The sequence below is a fragment of the Priapulus caudatus genome, unplaced genomic scaffold (assembly GCF_000485595.1).
Source record: "Priapulus caudatus unplaced genomic scaffold, Priapulus_caudatus-5.0.1 Scaffold197, whole genome shotgun sequence".
NCBI classification, from domain to species: domain Eukaryota; kingdom Metazoa; phylum Priapulida; class Priapulimorpha; order Priapulimorphida; family Priapulidae; genus Priapulus; species Priapulus caudatus.
Window position 1 is genome coordinate 204,088 of NW_014577258.1, and position 19,806 is coordinate 223,893.

The window sequence follows — 19,806 nt, forward strand, 5'->3', positions numbered from 1 at the left end:
GAGAGAGAGAGAGAGAGAGAGAGAGAGATAATATATATAGAGAGAGAGAGAAAGAAAGAGACAGGAAATGGATGCTATATCAGCTTAGTTGAGAATTTGTAGCGTGTGTGACAGCTTTTGCAGTCGTTCCTTCAGCATTGCCTTTTGCTGTTTGAGATTCTCTTCTAAGTCATGAGCATCTCGCAAAACTTTGTCGAGCCGTGTTGGACAGAATTTCTCAAAACTCTCACTCTCACTGTATCAAAATAGAAATTTGTTATCAATCAATTTAAACATTTATTAGGTTTATTATCCTATCTTGAGGTGATGCACCTTGCCAGATTGTAAGTGTCAATGGAGATCTGCCTTTAAACCCATTGTCACAATTTCGCATGTATATTCAGCACAACTGATATCTCCTGATTGCCAGAGCAGTTTTTACTGGTCTACATAAAGTCATCCCATATACAATACTAAGAATAAAAAGGCTCAATATGTGATTCAAAATGGATATAGACCATACGTAAAGGGGGTGGTCCAAGTCCTAATTAACATCATTGACTCTTGAGATATTTCTGAAAATATAACAAAAATAAATGTTATAATTATGTTTACAATGTAAAATGTTTGAACTGGAGCAATTGCCTTTAACTGTATAGGTAAAGTATAAGGAGGAAAAAAACGTTTATCTTAAGTGTTTATTTAAGTCAATTATAGGTTATCTTACTACTGAAAAAGTTCATAAAAAATTTACACAAATTTTCGTAAAAAAAAGCTGCTAACATTTCATACAGCTGTAGTCTAAGTGTTTATGCATTACATGTTCTTACATGTTTATGCATTAAATGTTCATATTAATGATTAAGAATTACAACTACAAGTACTATGATATTTAAATATATGACTGATAATTTTGGCAATACCAAGTTGGCCCTTCTTATTAATGCATATATAAACCACATATTGACAGGATACACGTGGCATAATGAAATATATATTAGTGATACTGCGGACATGGTGCACAAAGCTGCATGTTCTTTCATTTTGTATAGTACTATTGCATATGTATGTTCAACAGTAAATAATGACTTTGAGATTATTCACTCCTAATATGTTTATACTATGAGTGTTTACATCAAGTGAAATTCCATTGTTATATCAGCATTTTTGCATGCATCTGTTTAACTACAACAAAACTGACCAGTCATAACATCACTAATTGAGCTGGCTGTATGGTCCATCACTTGTTCCTGCAAATCATTGCTCCTCAAACACTGGTCAGATACAGCTTCAAACAAATGTAAGACATAATAAATCATGTGTTATTTTAATACAGTATACTGCAAACTTTATAGGGACGCAGTCTAGAGTTTAGATGCTCTTATTTTGGCCCAGAACCCTTGCACTTAGTGATTGATGGTAGAACCAGCACATGGCACGTGACTATATTTAGCAGCACTTTATCTGCAACCATGCAGATCAATAGTATTTAAATGTGTGGTGCAATGAAATATACATGTACTTGCAGCACCTGTAAATGCAAAACTAGGAGTGCTGGATTGCAGCACCTGTAAATGCAAATCTAGGAGTGCTGGACAGTGCCTAAATTCCAGACCAGTTGTGCCTTTTAATATTTTAATTTGGGAACTTTTAAAGTAATCTGTGTTTAGAATAGAGGTTTGCAAGAGTTATCAGCAAGTTGCTTAGCATGTCTCACTTTGTGCAGTTTCGGGCTTCTGGAGAAACTTTCAAGCATGTAATAATATAATTATTGCCATTCTTCTGATTACAACTGTTTAATTAGAGAAAACTCACCTGGTGTTTTCTGTGCAGTTTCCATTTCTAATGCTTGATCTGAGAATTGTGTGATCCCTGTATCTATTCTGCTCAACTTTGACTCAATAGCATTATGCTCTGTACTATTCATTGTTGGCAATGTGAAAGCATCTACCTGTTACAAATAAATGATCATCTGAATTAGCCTACAGTGTTCTTTGACCAAGACATATACAGACAGGACCCTGTGTATTAGCAACTTAATTTCTTATTTGCCTCATAATACAACATTTGTTAACATAACAAACTACTTAGGTTCAGAATAGTATATAGGCATTGTCCTACACAAATTAATGGCTTTTTGAATCATATAATTGATAGTACAAAATATGTACCTTGCCAGTGGCAGTGTCTGCAAGCTTCGCCTTCTTTGCACTTGATGCGTGACTCGGAGGTGGTGCCATTGGATGTGGCAAATTATCATCCATTATCTCCCACGCCTGGTTAAAATACTGAACTTAGATCAAATGGCTTCCTTGGTTCCTGCCTTGACAGCCAGAGTTAAACTGTAAAGGCCTTCCTTTTCAGGTTTATTCAATTCAATTCCTGACTGCAACAACAAAGATTTATTATAGGTTATGCAATTCAGTTTACAGTAACACTGGTATAGGGAATCTGTATTTGTAATCTAGGCTTCTAGCTATCCATCTCTTTATAGGTGTGTGTGTGTGTGTGTGTGTGTGTGTGTGTGTGTGTGTGTGTGTGTGTGTGTGTGTGTGTGCGTGTGTGTGCATGCTCACGCGTGCATGTGTGAGCACGCGATTCGGAGAGAGAGAGAGAGACGTACACACGTCATAGGGATACTACCAAGAGCGTCTAAAGAAGGAGCATACCTTCTTTATACGCTCTTGATACTGCGTAACAATTGAATAAATTTCATAAAGAAGATACGTACCTAAGTACAACTACAAGTCTTTAGACGAGGAAAGACGAATAGCACTAATAATACAAGAACTAGGAGGATAACCAGATTACAGGCGTACTAGGACTAGGACTAGGAGCTATTATAACTATGCCTACTCAGGATCGTACTCGTAGGCGGTAGGGTCTATGTCCACCTGACCTCTGTTTGACCTGGCTCGTTTAGCTATTTCTGACTAACCCTAACGGTCTAACCCTAACCAGTAACCCTATATATTATTCTATATTCTATATATATATAAATACATATATATATATATATATATATAATATATATATATATATATATAATATATATATATATATATAATTAGTCAGAAATAGCTAAACGAGCCAGGTCAAACAGAGGTCAGGGGACATAGACCTTTAATATCTGCCCTACGTAGTACGTACTAACGTAGGCTCTACGCTGGCCTAGGCACACTGCCACTGGACTAGAGTTCAGATCACGCCAGCTAGTCTTGCAATATGAAGTTTCTTAGGCGTCTTAGTGTATAGCCCTTACGATGGATTATATAATAATTAAACATTACATATCACCTACGTGTAACGTTAAAGGATATATTATTATAAGCTAAAAATAGGTTGTAACCGACGCGACACAAGCAGACGAGTCAAACATTTACCAACGCCATCTATAGACTTAGACTATAATAATGCACACGATACCGCAGGAGAGCAACGGCTTTTAACCAATTTAACTCTTAACTAAACAAACATTTAAATTAAATTATTGTTTTGATATATTTAGCTTCGGTAATGTATGAATAAAGCAGAAATACAAACCAAATAAACCAGGCATAGTTGATATTGATTATAATTACTAACCAGGTGGCGCGATGCACAAAAACATGAAAACATAGGTAGGAAAATTAACTTTGGTAAGAATTCAAAGAAAGGTTTAACATTATCACATGTAGAGAGTCAAACGTGTTATATTTTTCAATTATTTTTTAATAAAGCATATAGCTTGTCATAATGCTATCAAATTGCACCCTCTCTGACATAGACATAGACCCTCTCAGCTCGACTATCGCCAAGAAACGGTTACAACTTGCACAGCGAAAGAACGTTTCTAACTCTTCCTATACAAAAACAGCTGCAATATACCGTGGCAACAATATAGTCATAGTGTGGCTGTTGTGCCCAAACTTGGAAACTTCGACAAACTTGGAATTCAGCACATCTGCAGTTTGGGCAACCAAATTTGTCTATACTTGATTGAGAGTCGTAAACCCAAGATTTCGTTGACACTGACTGTCACTACACTTAGCCACTACTGCACTGCCACTAGTTTAAGTTATTTGTCACTAGTCACTGACACTAGCCTCTACCCAAGAGCTAAATATATTAGCTCCTGGGTCTAACCCAGTGCCAGGACTGTAACCCCTCCACGCTGAAGCAATGAAGGCTGAACTAAGCCTCCTCTCCGCCGGAATCGCGGTATCGACTATCGCTCATAGTCATAGGGTCTATCACTATAGGTCCCCAGGTTACTGCCGGAACGTACCCTTGGTACGTTCCGCAGACCCCGGGGTACATAGACCCTCTCAGCTCGACTATCGCCAAGAAACTCGGTTACAACTTGCACAGCGAAAGAACGTTTCTAACTCTTTCTATACAAAAACAGCTGCAATATACCGTGCAACAATATAGTCATAGTGTGGCCTGTTGTGCCCAAAACTTGGAAACTTGCACAAACATTGGAATTTCAGCACATCTGCAGTTTGGGCAACCAATCTTGAGATTGGGCAAACAGAGGTAAACAGGGCTTGCACACACATATGATTATTAGGATTTCAAATGTATATTCATACTATAAGGTCGTATACCTTCTTCCTCCAATGTGTTTGGCACCTTGTAAAAATATTTAAATGATTATAATAAATAATTGGATAAATATGAGATAAATCTCTTCCTAGTTTGCACCACGCATGCCACACACTCGCTATGAGCGTTTGTGAATCAACCGACTGTTTTCAGTTTGCCCAATCTTGAATTGGTCAAGCCAACTAGGGAAACCGCAGTTTGGCAGCACAATCGCGGCACAATCTCGAGATTTTGCAGATTCCAAGTTTGGGTACGGACATGGCCACTTCGCTCCGATACAGGCTATAGAACAAACATTATGACTAGAATCTGAGAATAATGTTTACAGCGTTGGCTGGCAACGTTGTAGTTCGTGCACAAATAAAAAAATTAACCACTAGCCTGCAACGTAAACGTTATTTGTTAAGGATACTCTCAAGGTTTTAGGCAAAAATTTTACCGGATTTTTCATTTTCGACGTTATTCGAATGCTAACACTATGTGCCACCACTGTATATGCTCATTTCTCCATATAACGGTACATTTGTGAACTTTTAGAGCGTTTTGATTGCCCGCGTTACACGTGTAGTGAGCAGCAGCCTGACGGTCACGATATGACGTCAGAGAACATGAACAACCAGAATTTCATGAATATTCACTAAGCCAGTATCATTCAGTGTCAACCTCACTACAGCTGTCATCTGCCAGTGATAGTTTGAAATTGCCGCGCGACGCGAAAATAGTCCCTCGTTCCCTTGTTGACACACCTTGCATTTAGGGCGCGTGTTTGTTGACACATTAGCTTAGTAACGGCATGCAGTACACATCGTACGTGCGTTTTGCCATGGGAAGTGCGGTGGTAACCTCGTAATTTCTCACAATATTCTCAAGGTGCATGAATATACATATTACCAAATTAGGGTGTCAGTTAGTCATGATAAGTCGCAGTAAGTACTAACAGTAGATATTTCACATACGTTTCACCCATTTTGCACACAGGCGGTCAATCATTGTGAAAATAGAAAAACGCTGATTTCTCCGTTTCGATTTCTGACATATGTACCGATGTATAAATGGATATTTCTCTGTGATTACAACTTGGATTAATTTAATTTTACACCCGTTTTAATGTAACATATTGTTGTAAAAAAGTGTGTCAGGGATTGTTATTAAGTGCCGTATTTTATTAGTTATGCCTCTTTATTCGCAAAATTTTCAATTCTAACACAACTTGATTTTTAAGGCAGTTTTTTCGCATTTTCTCGGTAAATATGAAACTTAAAGAAAAATCCTGAACGCACTATTTGGTCCATATTGTACTTACATGTGGCAAAAATGTGCTATCCTCACTCTTTCTGTAGTTAGAAATATCCAAAATACCATTTTTACATAAAAAATTCAAAATTTGTGTGGTAACATAATTAGGTGCTGGAAATTTCATGAACGAGCATAGAGATATATCTCCTCTATAAATAAAACAAGTGATTGATTCGATTCCATTCGCCATAAACGTTTAATCTTCATTAGAGCAATACCCGTGCAAAAAGTGGAGAGTATCCTTAACCAGGCAGCTAGAAATTAACTTTTAAATTACAATAACATGACCAAATTGATCAAATGTTCTCATGCATAAAATCACAAACTAGAAGTGTTCATGGTGGCTTTTTCAAGATACTTTATTAGTGCTAAACATTTTTGGTACAATTTAATAATTAATACAATATTTTAATTCAAGTGGGAAAAAACCCAGTTGTTAACAGTATAAGTATAAACCGCACGGGTATGGCGAATGGACCATGCAATCATCGAAGTCAGCCATACCCTATAGGCCTTGATTAAGTAGTACACTGTTAGAATATTTTCAAGTAAAAGATTTCAATTATTACCTTACTTTACATCCACATTACATTACAATACATTACATCCACATTAAATTACATCACATTACATTAAATCCACATTACATTACATCAAATCATATTACATTACATTACATTACATTATAATATCTTACAATACATTGCATTACATTACAGTACATTACATTAGTACAAAATAATCATTCTTTTAAATCAGTTCTTGAACAATTTTTACTTTTTATACTTGTTAAGAAGAAGTTGTCTATATAATTTCTTAAATAAATAAAATGAGTTAGTCTTTATTTCCGTAGGAATAGCTTCCCAACATTTAACTCCTTTAAACTTTAGAGAAATCTGACCTATTGCTGAGTGTGCTCTCGGGAGATGATAAGTTGAGCGTTTCAAATAAGGAGTTTCATATGTATGCAAGTCGCAAACCTTAGTAAAGAAGTCATTATATATGATAGGTAATCTGTTGTAATGATATTTATACATAAATTTACCTAGTTCAAAAATGTAAAGATCCTCTAATTTCAGTAATTTTAGATCAGAAAAGTATGGAGTCACGTGCTGCTGACGACTACCGAAGGCTATATATTTTACTATTTTATGGTGAATTAAATCTACTGGATATATGTTACATTTAGGGGCTGAAGCCCAAGAAATCACAGCATACTGAAGATGAGGATATGCTAGAGCAAATTAAACTAATAATAGCGTGGTTCTGTTAATGTAGTGACGAAGTTTAGAAATGATAGCTGCTACTTTTGACAATTTTGATGAGACAAACTTCGTGTGGGAGTTCCATTTAAGATCATTATCAATGAAAACACCTAAATATATTATAAAATTAGCTTGGTCAATTTTATTGTTGTTAATGTTGCTGGTAATAAAATCACTTCTATTTATTCTCTTATTAGTTATAATCATATATTTAGTTTTAGAATAGTTTACAGAAAGTATGTTAGCAGCCATCCACTAATTAACTTTTTTCCATCTCCTCGTTTAGCTAAATCCACAAGATTATCACTAGACAAAAACAGCTTAGTATTGCCTGCAAACAAACGAGTATTAAAACCCGAGTCATTTGGCAAATCATTTATGTATAAAAGGAGCAAAATGCTACCATCACTATTAATAATAACGATAATGAGACAAAGCATTTCATTTATTTCAGGGTGATCATGGAATTTGCAAATGTGTTCACGCCTACTTCTACGGAGGATCAGTTGCAGCATGTTGGGGACATGGTTGAGGAAGGGATCCCCACGGACGAGGTTGTCGTCGATCCTTCGATGGAAGAGATGTTTGATCCCGTTAACATGGAATTCGTGGAGCTGCGAAGTGTTCTTGCTGACGGAGGCGACCACTATGGCGTCTCGGCCGTGTCGTTCGATCTACAGGAAGAACTGTTGTGGATGGGTAATCAAGGGGTACGAGAATTTCAATTTCTTATGGCGAGAATACCTTGTAAATTTATGAAATGACTGTTATCTATGAATGCAGGGTTCTTCCCAGGCCTTGTCGCCTCAACGCATGTCGGGTCCAACATGCCTTCAAAGCTAAAGCTAATTTGCGACATCCCTATAATGATCTGCATTAATTGCTTAATTGCCATGCCTTAATTTCCAGCTGTGTTCACGTTTAGCAATCCTGATAAAGTGATGCTGTGTTTTACCAGCTTGCTTTATACGTCGCCAAACTATTCGAGTTTACCTGTGTACTGGGGCTGCTTATCATGACATGCGTAATTGACTCTAATTGGTACAATGCCTTCTCGGGTCCTCCCTCGTCCATCCGTAAATGAAATGCTTTTTTTGAAATTTCTTGCGGAAAACCCTAAAACAACTTTACTCTTAAATTTTGCATTTGATTACAGGTGGCCAACATTTTTTGGAGAGGGCCATAAATTAGCAATATTCTTTGCATGCACATTTTGCCAGAAAACATTGCATTCAGATTTGTTATTCACAGCTGTTTGCAGATCGAGATCTGTTTTTTCCGGTGACAGATAAATGCTGCTTCCAGAACCGTCGTCGTGTTTTTTTTTCCAGGGCCACATGACGAGTTACTACGGGTTGGATCTGCGGAAGTATACGTCATTCCAAGTGCACCCGGAGTGTCACGAGGTGCGGCAGGTGGTCAGCATCGACGGGGGCGTGCTATGTCTCACCGATAACCTACTGCAGTGCAACGCCAGGACGGGCATGTGTCTGTTCAAATTCACGTGAGAGCTTCACATCTTTTACTCTGTCATAGTGACAGTGTAGTATTTTTACTAAATGAAATCTACTGCAGTGCAATGCCAGGAAAGTGCTGTGTCTGTTCAAATTCACATGAGCGCTTTCACATCTTTCATTATTCTGTCATAGTGTAGTAATTCTACTAAATCTCTTAGTAAATCTACTGCAGTGCAATGCCAAGACAGGCCTGTGTCTGTTCAAATTCACGTGAGCGCTTTCACATCTTTCATTTTGTCAGTGTTGCAACTCCTCGGACAATGTCATTTAACAGAAGTGTTATTGGTTGGAGTAATTTTTTTTCTTCAATTTTCTGCATATAAGCTTGTTGTAAGCTTGTGGCAGTAAAAGGGTATATCACCGATTACTAGTGAATGAATTTGTCTACGTTTGTGTCATTTGTTTTCTACGTTGCAGTGATGATAGGATAATGTCGGACATGCAGACGATGGCCCTCACACAGCCGACGAACCTGCTCATGGGTGGCATGCAGCGCACGATGGCGGAGCTTGACCTTACCACAGTCAGGGTCATCAGAGAGGTAAACTAAAATAGCAGTTTTAAATCTGTGCATGTGCTGTCTTTCAAAGTTGCATTCATTGCAAATAGAATTTTAAAAAGGCATCCTGTTTAATAATTGTACTGTCGATGACTTCAAATGTTTTTTTGGAGGGTATTTCCTGTTGTTTCTGTGCCCACTGATTTTATGATGTGTATTGTGTGTACCACGGATAGTTGTAAATAGATTGTGAATGAATACTTTCTGTTCCAGGTTGTGAGGCTATGACTTCTCCTTGAATATTCAATTAATTGAGTTTTTTAGTTTATTTTATATAGACATAATATAGTATTATTTTTAAATTAGTGAATAGTGAAGTTGATTATTAATATTTAGCTAAGTCGTTTTGACATGTTGTTTACAGCAGTATGTTTCTGGTATTCTTTTTGTAGTTTAACTTTGCAGAGGACTGTGCTATTCTCAGGCTTTCGAATAGATACGCCTGTGCTGGCTCTACAACTGGCAAGGTATTGTGGTTGTTTGATACATTAGTATAGTAAGACTAGAAGTGGTAAAATTGTCATCTTTTGAGCTTCAACGGAGATGCAGCGACATATGGCCTGCATGACTCACCCGGCACACCAATCTACATGGTCCTGCCTGCATTTGTCTTCCACAAATTCAAAATAAATAGACAAATGTTTAAAAACTGCTCCTTAACAGTTGATGATTTTTTCAGTTATGAATTTCGTGGTAAAAAATATATGACTGATGATGCAGTTTATTAAAATTGCAGTATTTGTGATGAAATAAACACTTGTGGAAATTTTCTTTCTCATTTCCTATCAAGTTTAAAACTCATGTGCAACTAACCGAAAAATACATCTTGCTGTATTGCACTCTGGTTCGTATCCAAAAAAGATTTGCAGTCTCGGCTCCATAGAAACAGTGACTATAATGATATTAATTATTATCTGCTGCCATGCATGCATTTTCAATGTTCTCTTTCAGATCAGTCTGCTGGATCCTAAATCGTTGAACGTTGAACATACTCTCGAGACACACAGTGGCACGTTGTCTGATTTTGATGTCAGTGGGAATCTCCTTGTTACCTGTGGATATTCGAAAAGGTAGCAATGCACACACACGCCTTAAAAAAAAATTATTTAGGTAATTATCCATATATATATATACTGTTACAATAGATTTTAAATTCGTGAAATTAGATAACTACCAAGGATATATACACAAAAAGTATGACTAGCACACTTATTTCCATTGTGGTCCTTGAAACATTGACCTGAGTATAAATGTATACCTTCATGAGTTAATGCACATTGTTTGTCATTCCCTTAGTTTGTACTAAAATAGCATTCTATCTGACTGTTGTAAGTTATTTAGTACTCTGCATTTGCACCCGATGTCATTTTAGAGAAATTTAATATATTGCTATGGAGCAACACACATTTTCGCTCGATTTTGTATTGAATCCAATTTTTTTAATGATATTCCTGCTGGAAAGGGAGAAACCGTGAAACTATCATATTAGCGTAACATGTTTGTGATGCAGGATCGGCACAGTGGACAGATTTCTGAATTCGTATGACCTCAGGATGATGCGTATGGTACAGGTCATTCCAGTGCACATAGATCCAATGTTCCTTCGATTTATGACCACTTACACAACACGCATGGTGGTGGTGTCACAGGCAAGTGAAATACATCTATTTGCTTCTTATTTATTAAGGGCTTTACAACTAACACAGCAGTTTGTTGAATTGCACCAAACACGGCACCACATGTGCACGTTATATTGAGGTCGAATAATTGTGTTTTGTGCATTGATATTGGCATGGGGCTGCATTCATAGCCATTTTTTGCCTATTAGTTACAAGAACTTTCTGGATGCTGCCATAAGTCAAAACTAATTGTTCATCGCTAACAACTCGGTGGCATTGAGTTATAACCTGGTCGAACTCACGTGGTGTAGTACAGTGGGTCTGCATTCATTAGAGATTGCCCATGCCAGCGCATGCCTTCCCTGTATACGTGTATACGTGTATTCGTGTTCATGCATTACCAATGTAGGGAATATGGTGGTATGCAATGATTGAGCCCTGCTCATGCTTATATCCTACTGGTCTCCTTCGTTACAGACAGGACAGTTCAATCTGGTTGAGCCAGACCCCGGCACGCCACCAAGCTTTGTGTACCAAGTAAACACGCACGGTGGAATAATAAATTTTGATATGTCACAGACTTGTCAGGCAATGGCCTTCGGAGACAGCACAGGTTTGTAAAAGAAAAATCGGTTATCATTTCATTTGTTCCTAGCATTACTCATGCTTACTGAACTCAATTAAAAAATGTGAGAAGACGCTGAGTTCTGGAATGAGTTCATTGGTTGGGGTTGCATTAAACGCTGCTTTCTTGGTATTGATCGAAAATGTTTTACCTGCTTTCACACGCTCTGCTTTCCCACTTACAAATTGTGTTTATGTCTGCAGGAGCAGTACACCTGTTTGGCACAAGCAGCGAGGACGTGTGCTATAACACCTTCTCTGACGATACTGAGTTTGCTCCTACAGTAAGTTGAGGAACGTTGGAACGTTAAGTACCGACATGACGAAAGAAAGGATTAAAGGTTTTATGTGTGCATGGGGGTATTGATATGCATTATTTGTAGTTGGCAGCTCATAAGACAGGTACGGCATACGTCAAGAGTTTATTGATCGATCCATTATTTGAACACTTGCGATGCTCTTCAGCATTTAGACTCATTAATTTAATTAACTAATTAATTCACTCATTTATGAGTTTAGATTCATTAATTAGAGAAATTAATTTGTAGAATCATTGCCGGTTGGCCCGTGTGAAATTTCGCGGGCATCATTTCTGTACAGAATGAGCCGTTGCTTCCGATAGACATTGATGACATGCTGACACCGCTCTCAACGGTGCCCATGCCCTACACGCAAGAGAAGTTGCTCTCTGATTGGCCACCTCATCTCTGCAGGAAACTATACAGGTACGGCCCGACATGCCAGCTTGCCGTGTGTGTGATAATGTGCCACAAGATTCATTGCTGTTATAAACACAAACACGTTTAAGGACACATTCAGGGTTGTAGTTGAAATTTGGTCAAAATTTCATTTCGCATTTTATTTGATAGATGGCGCCTCCGGGCAGCTATGTATGTGTAGATTATTATGTATGTTGTCCCCTAAACAGTTCAAAATCTTTGCATATGCTCTGCATAGTTACTGCAGTTACTGCGTTACATGCTTTGCACTGTTAAGTGACTGAATAAATAAATGAAGATACAATATCCTCCACAACTAAGGATTGTATAAGTCTCTCTAGTGATGTATATATTAATTTTGTGCACTTTACATAAGTGATTAGTTAGAGACTATGTACTCGAATGGCAACTGGCAAAGAAGCGCTGATTACTAAAGTGAATAATCTAGCAGGCTGCCTCTCATTACTAGCACACTGATTTTAGTTATTATTATTTTATGTGCATTTACAGGAAGGCACCCCTGGTGGATTCCGACGTACTCCGTACCATGAAGGTTGTACAGTTCATCGGCTATGCACCGAATCCTGGAACACGTCTTAGAAATCAGGTTCCCTACAGGATGGATAAAGGATCAAAGGGAAGGCAGAGGAAGAGGAGCGTACCTGAGTCCCCTCTAGGGCGAGGTGAAGTCATGTTTCTGTGATATCTGTTTCTTTGTTCATTTTAATAAATTAATGTTTTCTTTGGTTTCTTTCTATATTTTCTATGACTATGGTTTCTTTGTTTATGAGACTTCTCTGCTGTATGGGAGCGGTGCTTTTCATCATTTGGCAGCCTAATCATCCCAATAATGTTCAGACTATAAAATTATTCTGTTGAAAAGTTTATCATTGCTTATATATATGAATAATATTCCTTCTATTATATGGGGATGGGGTAAATGTCCTTCATATGGATTAATTTCCTTAAATCAATTAACGCCAAGTTAAATCCAAATTAATGTTTGGCTCAAAGGGGGCATTTTAATGTATGCTTGGCTGCTAACTTCTAATGATCTGTAAAATTAATTTGCATTAAGATTTTAATATATGTTAGTAAACATTGACGAGTTTTAAACCCCAACTTGGCAGACACCGAGTAGTTTTCTACTCATTAACCTCAGATCGTTTTGTCCGATAAAAATGATTCTAAAAACTTTATAATTACTCCGCTCCATAGGTGATGATCCATTCCTTGCTGTGCCAAAACGATATCGCAGAGTAGAAATGAAATACACAAAGCTGGGCGTGGACGATTTCGATTTCAAGCACTACAACAAGTCGCCTTTCCCGGGTCTGGAACCGATTCTTCCCAACTCATATTGCAACTCTGTACTTCAGGTTATTATTATTATTAAATCTTTATTGCATGTAATTCATATACAAATACATGTACTCAAGACAGTCTTTTTCCTGGAGCAAAAATCGGATAGATGCAATAGTGTTGAGCAGTTAAAATAATGAAATATCTGAGTGATACAGAAAGGTGCGAGTAAATTTTGAATTCACTCACTATTGTATTGACTATCATTTATGTAAGTGTCTAACTGCATTTAAGTAATGCCATAAACTGAAAAGCTATGTGAGGATATGAATATGATGAGATATGAGCGTACAAGTGTATTAACTATCATTTCCGTAAGTGGCTAATTGTGATGATGTAATGCTGCAAAGCTCTGATTCGATGTGAGATCATACATGACTGTCTGTTGTTCTGTACAATCGAAACGGCTGCTCGGCAGATGATATAAAATTGGCGGGTGTTCTCTTGTTTCAGATTCTGGCATTCATAGAGCCATTGTCGAACTCGCTGCGCAGTCACCTGTGCTCGCGGGAGTTTTGCATCGCATGTGAGACTGGCTTCCTAATGCACATGCTTGACACAGCAAAGCCGGGAGAGACCTGCCAGGTAGATGATATACTAGCTGTTTCTCTATCCCACCTACGCACACCACTCAGTATATCGGTATATAAGTATATCATATATACCACTCGGGTGTGTAACAGTGTTTTCATTGCTTCTCCGTAACACCAGTCACTTACCTAGCAGTATTTATAGTATTAATTAGAGTTAATAATTATGATATTATCATTATTATTATTATTATTGTGGTAAGTGCCAGCTATTTATCTATACCTCCAATGTGGACTTTAAGAGGATGAGGCAGATAGATAGAGAGAGAGAGAGAGAGGGAGAGAGCGAGAGTGACAGAGAGAGAAAGTGTGTGTGTGTGTGAGAGAGAGAGTAAGATAGATAGATAGAGAGAGAGAGAGAAAGATAGATAGATAGAGAGAGAGAGAGAGAGAGATACATGCTGACTTCCGTCTCTGTGAGCGAGAAGAGAGAAGAGAATGAGAGAGAAACACTCTGATTTCGGTCTCTGCGAGCAGGCGACGAACTTCCTGCGAGCGTTCAAGACGCTGCCGGAAGCGTCCGGCCTCGGTCTCGTGCTCAACGAGAACGTCGACACGTGCAAGGTGAACTACGCGCGCCTCATCCAGAGCTGGAACCGCTTCATCCTGCAGCAGATACACAACGTACGTACGACGCGTCAGAACGAACGTCGCCGTCGTTCGTTCTCACGTTCTTACTTTCACACACGTTTTCCTCGTGTTTAGCGGCCGTGACGATGGTTGAAGCGAATCTGTCGGAGCGATGACAGCGTTACTAATGCGTGTTTTCAGTAACCACGGTAACCACGGTAACCACGTTAGCTGTGTGTGCTAACTTATTAGCATTTCTACGCGTGATGCTGAGGTACAAGTACCAAGGCTTGCTCTGTTATAGTGACGGATCATTCTATTAAATAGGTTTTTTATTGTTAGGTAGTAAATCAGTTTTCAATTTATTGTACTTTTGGTGACAAAGAGTTAAAATTTAATTGGAAATGAATAGTAATTCTCTCAGAGCATTAGTAACGTTCTGCATTTCTGCCAATTCACGATAAAAACACATTTTCGATTCGTTCTATAGGCTACGTGAAAAATATATATGAATAAAACTGTAGTAATGATGAGACTTCTTTACATTGTGTATATTTATGTATGTTTGTGTTGAACAAATATTGCTGTAGGGTAAATATACATATCGAATTAAATTTTTAGTATTTTTATATTAAGTAAAAGGTGTGTTTAAAGTATTGATACCCTTTTTTGGTTTTGTAGGAGACAGTAAAAGAAGAGCCAGAAGCTGCCTTGCCATCAGAACTGTCACAGGGGTAAGACACAGTAATCTATAAATGTATTCCACATCCAGTAAAAACCATTATTATGCATGTTGTGTCTACAGAATCAAGATCCGTGAATAAAATAATATATATGTTTTGTGTATATAACCAAACTAATAACAAACATTATTATTATCAAGAGCTTATCAATACCTATATGTATTTATAAGCTCTTGTTATTATTCATAGCTATTTCGATACATCTGGGAGTTCCATCATTAAGGACCTGTTCAACACAAACGTCGTGAGTACCACCAGATGTCGCTGTGAGCGGGAAATATCCAGAAACTCCTCGTCACTGCTCTTCACACTTCTGTATCCTGACTGCCAGATACAAGGTACATACCTACATTTTTCTTAACACACGGTACATTTCATGTTAGTACACCTCTAATCATGCAATCGTTGAGAGTGTGGTTGTGGTTGTGTGTTGAAGGTACCTACATTATTCATTTTTCAGCACTGTACTTTTCTTGTTAGAGACCTAGTCTTGCAATCATTGGACGTGTGGTTGCGTGTTGAATCTACCTATGTTATTCAATTTTCAACACGGTACTTTTAATGTTTATACATCTAGCCTTGCAATCGTTGAAAGTGTGGTTGTGTAGAACTTCACATCTGATGTGATGATTTGTTCATCGTCCGCAGGTCTGAACAAGCCTATGCAGATAGCATTCGGCGAGGTGCTACGTAGCAGCATGTGTCTGGAACACACCACCCAGGCATGGTGTGAGGATTGCGGGAAGTACCAGCCGACTGTGAGTACTCGTGTCATACCTTTCTTGCCAGGTCACAGCTAATCCTTGCAACATGCATAACGTTATCATGGCACGTATATCAATATCTGAGACTAAGGCCTTAAATATTAAAAATTTGTTCATAGCCTGTTAAACCAGATTGCAGCATGGGAGACTGACAATAGCTTGCAAATATAAAATCAACTTCTGGGTAGCGCATGCACTTTAGCCATTGTTTTCACTGTGCAACTGTTCCAGGAAAATGCATCAAACTATGGTTAAAGTGATTATTGAGGTGTACATTTACCTGAAAAGGTTAGATTACTGCTACAGCATGCATCACTTATGGCTTGCTATTGGCATAGTAAAATTAAAATAGTATGATGAAATGTTAAAGATATCGGGAGCTGCTGTCAATACATACAGTACCAATAGAAAATACCTAATTACACAAATAGTGTAATCAATGTCACTATTATCACAGTAATATACACGTGAATGGTTATTTATCACAATTGGTTTCAAAATTGATTGGACTCCTTTGATAATTGTAACCTGAAACCACATATGCTATGAAATAATCCTAATGATATTTTATGCATTGGACGTTTAAACTATAGCCTATATATGTTTCAGGTGCAAAGCAAAATTGTAAAATGTCTACCAGATGTCTTGACTGTGAACTGCCAAGTGGAAAGCCAGAAGGACTTTGAATTTTGGAAAATACAGCAAGAAGTAGGCCAATCAAGCTAACGTTTTCACCCTAGTTATGTGATTACATTATTTAGAACAGTCCAGATATACTTCAATCTCAGTTTTATAGTGTACTATCAACTAAAACACGTGCAGGTAGGATATGCTAATATCTGTAAATGCTCTAGTTGAGATTGTCACACTAATAATGCTTATATATTATATATTATATAAATTGGTTTATAATGTTGAAATTTTTTCATGAGTGAGTGAGTGCATCATTGCTTCTTGCCTAACTAAGAATGTTCTATGTTATTTGTGCATAGCTGAGAGCGGAAGCCAAGAGGAATAAGACAGAGGAAGAGAAACCTGTTTTACAATCAGGCATCACAGCGGCAGAGAGAGGGCCAAAACCATGTCGATATGCCAACATGTGCACTCGCAAGGACTGCCGATTCGCTCATGAGAAGGACAAAGTAGTAGAGTACGTATGTTGATTAAGAAAAAAATACCATGACAAAGAGATGACAAATAGAGCCGTATAGCTTATATATTTAGCTAGCTAGTTAACTCTCTCCCCTCTCTCCCTAAATATAAATATACAATTACATGTATACCACTCAAGAACCAACTCTGTCTGTCTGTCTGTCTTCTATGCGTTCCACCGTTTATTGGTTTAGGATGCCCAAAATTGCCACACTGTTAGGTGGTCACCAATAGGGGGCGCCTCAGCACATTTATACCCTATCCAGAGCAGTATAGAAATGCCTGATTTCACAGTGCATAGCATATAACACATGTACAGCAGTACAGTGCCCTAAAAGAAGGGGCCATTCACTGGGGAAGTTTTTGTAAGTATTTTAACTTTTGTTTGCCGACCTTATTTCGCACGGCAACAATGAAACAAAAAAAATCTGCGAATTTTTTCATAGGTTTGAGGATCCGGTAGACATGATGGGCCTGGATGACATCATTGCACCATGGGTGCCGCCTGGGTTATGTCTTGTGCTTGACAGCCAGCGCAACCTGTGTGTTCAGGAGCTATGGGATGATGATGTATGTGAACGCAGCCATATTATTATTATTTTATTATTAAATCTTTATTGCATGTAATTCAAATACAAATACGTGTACTGAAGTGAATATAATGTAGTGATGCTGTAGCCATAGCAACAGTGAAAATGCAAGATTTTTGCATAGCGAGGTTGGAGTTATTATTATGTGATACAATCAGACTGTATCATATAAGAAATTGCAAGAGAGAGAATTTAACAGAATAAGAAAGTTGGGGAAGTGGTTGTTTGCTTTACTCAGTGCTAATGTAAATGCGTACATAACAACTCATATTGCTAGAAAATATTCGTTAGCATGTAAACCATTGTCCATCTGGCAACTACAGAGACAAGTTGTGCAAATACGTGTACTCACGAACCAAACACGCAAATGTTAGAAGACGAGAAACACTGTTTACTTTCCTACTTTCACCCTTTAGTGGTATTCCACCTTCACCACAGATTAAAGTGTTAATTCTACCTTACACTTCTTGGGTACTCATGAAATGAAAATGTGAATGTTAGAAGAAGAATGACACCGTTTACTCTCCTACTTTCACCTTTCAGCACTTTAATTTGCGTTTAACCTATGTGTTACATGTCATGTAGGACAGCATTCCGAGTGACTCCAGCTCGACCACGGCCTACTACGAGTTGATGGGAGTCATCGCTGAGGTCCACGAGTCGAAGCTGATTGGCTCACACCTGGTGAGCTGCGTGAAGGTCGGCCGCCGCTACCACCAGCGCAAGACGGGACAGATGCGCAGCTGCTGGTACTTGTTCAACGACTTCTGCTTGTCGTGCGTAAACAAGGTGCGTACGAAGTATGACCGGTATTCGGTATTGGTATTCGGTCTGTCGATCGGCATCCGTGATATGAAGTCAATACGTAGCGTGTATGCGGAAAACTTGAATATAATAAGAAACATGAATATAAATAGGTACTAACTCATTAGTCCTCTGTTCGTAGTGTGTATTGAGATATGCAGCCTGTCAATCGGCATCCGTGATATAAAGTCGATACGTAACGATGTGTATGTGGAAAACTTCAAAATATGAATGTAGTATTCAGCCTGTCAATCTGCGTTCATAATATAATGTCGATACGTTATGACGTGTATGCGGAAAACTTAGAAATTAATAATGTAGATAGGTACTGATTAGTTAGACCTCTGTTTGTGGTGCTTATAGTTGGTGTGTGATTTCGCCACACACGTGGTATGCAGCGTCTTAGAGTTTAAATCGGTGACCGTTAGAATTGTGTAAATTCGTGGCGAAGTTTCGGTAAACGTGTTTATAATAAAAGGATTAAACTTTAAAGGATAAACTAATTCGATAATTGTAGGAATCTCTGCGAGGCTCTCACAAGCAATCGGTTCCCTGATATAACAAATAACCAGCGTTCAGTTATGTTAGGATACATATCATATGAGCGTGATCATTGCTTTCGACATATGTGCCATCTTCTAAGGATTCCTTTAAGTTTAGCTTCTTTGTTTCTGTCATTCCGTAATGGAATTCTATCCGTTCCTCTTTTGTAAATATTTGAGGCTTTTCCTACTGTGATCCGCAGTGTTGATCCGTCTATTTGATCAACTTTCTCTCTTTCCATTTTCGGTATAGTCCCTTGGACTCTGAAGACTAATACTTACGAAGTTACGAGGTTACAGTGGTGCACGCCCTGTTTAACTCAAGGCATGACGACGTGGTCAATTGTCGTGTATCGTGAAACATTCAGCTGTGTTGCCGGCGGGAGTGTAAAACATAGACTATATTATACATTCTCAGTATTCTCTATATTATACACTCCTGTTACCGGTGTGCGTGCGTAGGAGGCGTTATCAGTTGTCGTGTATCGTGAAACATTCAGCTGTGTTGCCGGCGGGAGTGTAAA

At 38.1% G+C, this 19,806-nt stretch overlaps 1 protein-coding gene across 2 annotated transcripts in view; it reads left to right on the top strand.

Annotated features, from left to right (window-relative positions):
- The first annotated feature begins 3,580 nt into the window (after positions 1 to 3,580).
- The window catches only part of LOC106807149 (PAB-dependent poly(A)-specific ribonuclease subunit PAN2-like), a 20,121-nt gene continuing 3,895 nt past the window's right edge, over positions 3,581 to 19,806 (top strand). Inside the window, exons 1-21 of one of the 2 annotated variants that reach the window (XM_014809412.1) lie at positions 3,581 to 3,617; positions 7,582 to 7,837; positions 8,459 to 8,631; positions 9,062 to 9,185; positions 9,596 to 9,670; positions 10,155 to 10,273; positions 10,714 to 10,852; positions 11,300 to 11,435; positions 11,651 to 11,730; positions 12,047 to 12,171; positions 12,676 to 12,848; positions 13,384 to 13,544; positions 13,981 to 14,112; positions 14,595 to 14,741; positions 15,369 to 15,421; positions 15,620 to 15,768; positions 16,079 to 16,188; positions 16,804 to 16,902; positions 17,187 to 17,344; positions 17,793 to 17,916; positions 18,522 to 18,725. In XM_014809412.1, coding sequence (XP_014664898.1) covers positions 7,589 to 7,837; positions 8,459 to 8,631; positions 9,062 to 9,185; positions 9,596 to 9,670; positions 10,155 to 10,273; positions 10,714 to 10,852; positions 11,300 to 11,435; positions 11,651 to 11,730; positions 12,047 to 12,171; positions 12,676 to 12,848; positions 13,384 to 13,544; positions 13,981 to 14,112; positions 14,595 to 14,741; positions 15,369 to 15,421; positions 15,620 to 15,768; positions 16,079 to 16,188; positions 16,804 to 16,902; positions 17,187 to 17,344; positions 17,793 to 17,916; positions 18,522 to 18,725 — 2,730 coding nt within the window. In that variant the 5' untranslated portion in view covers positions 3,581 to 3,617; positions 7,582 to 7,588. Of the gene's footprint in view, positions 3,618 to 5,403; positions 5,493 to 7,581; positions 7,838 to 8,458; positions 8,632 to 9,061; positions 9,186 to 9,595; positions 9,671 to 10,154; positions 10,274 to 10,713; positions 10,853 to 11,299; positions 11,436 to 11,650; positions 11,731 to 12,046; positions 12,172 to 12,675; positions 12,849 to 13,383; positions 13,545 to 13,980; positions 14,113 to 14,594; positions 14,742 to 15,368; positions 15,422 to 15,619; positions 15,769 to 16,078; positions 16,189 to 16,803; positions 16,903 to 17,186; positions 17,345 to 17,792; positions 17,917 to 18,521; positions 18,726 to 19,806 lie in introns of those variants that run through there. The other variant, XM_014809413.1, reaches the window with a different exon arrangement.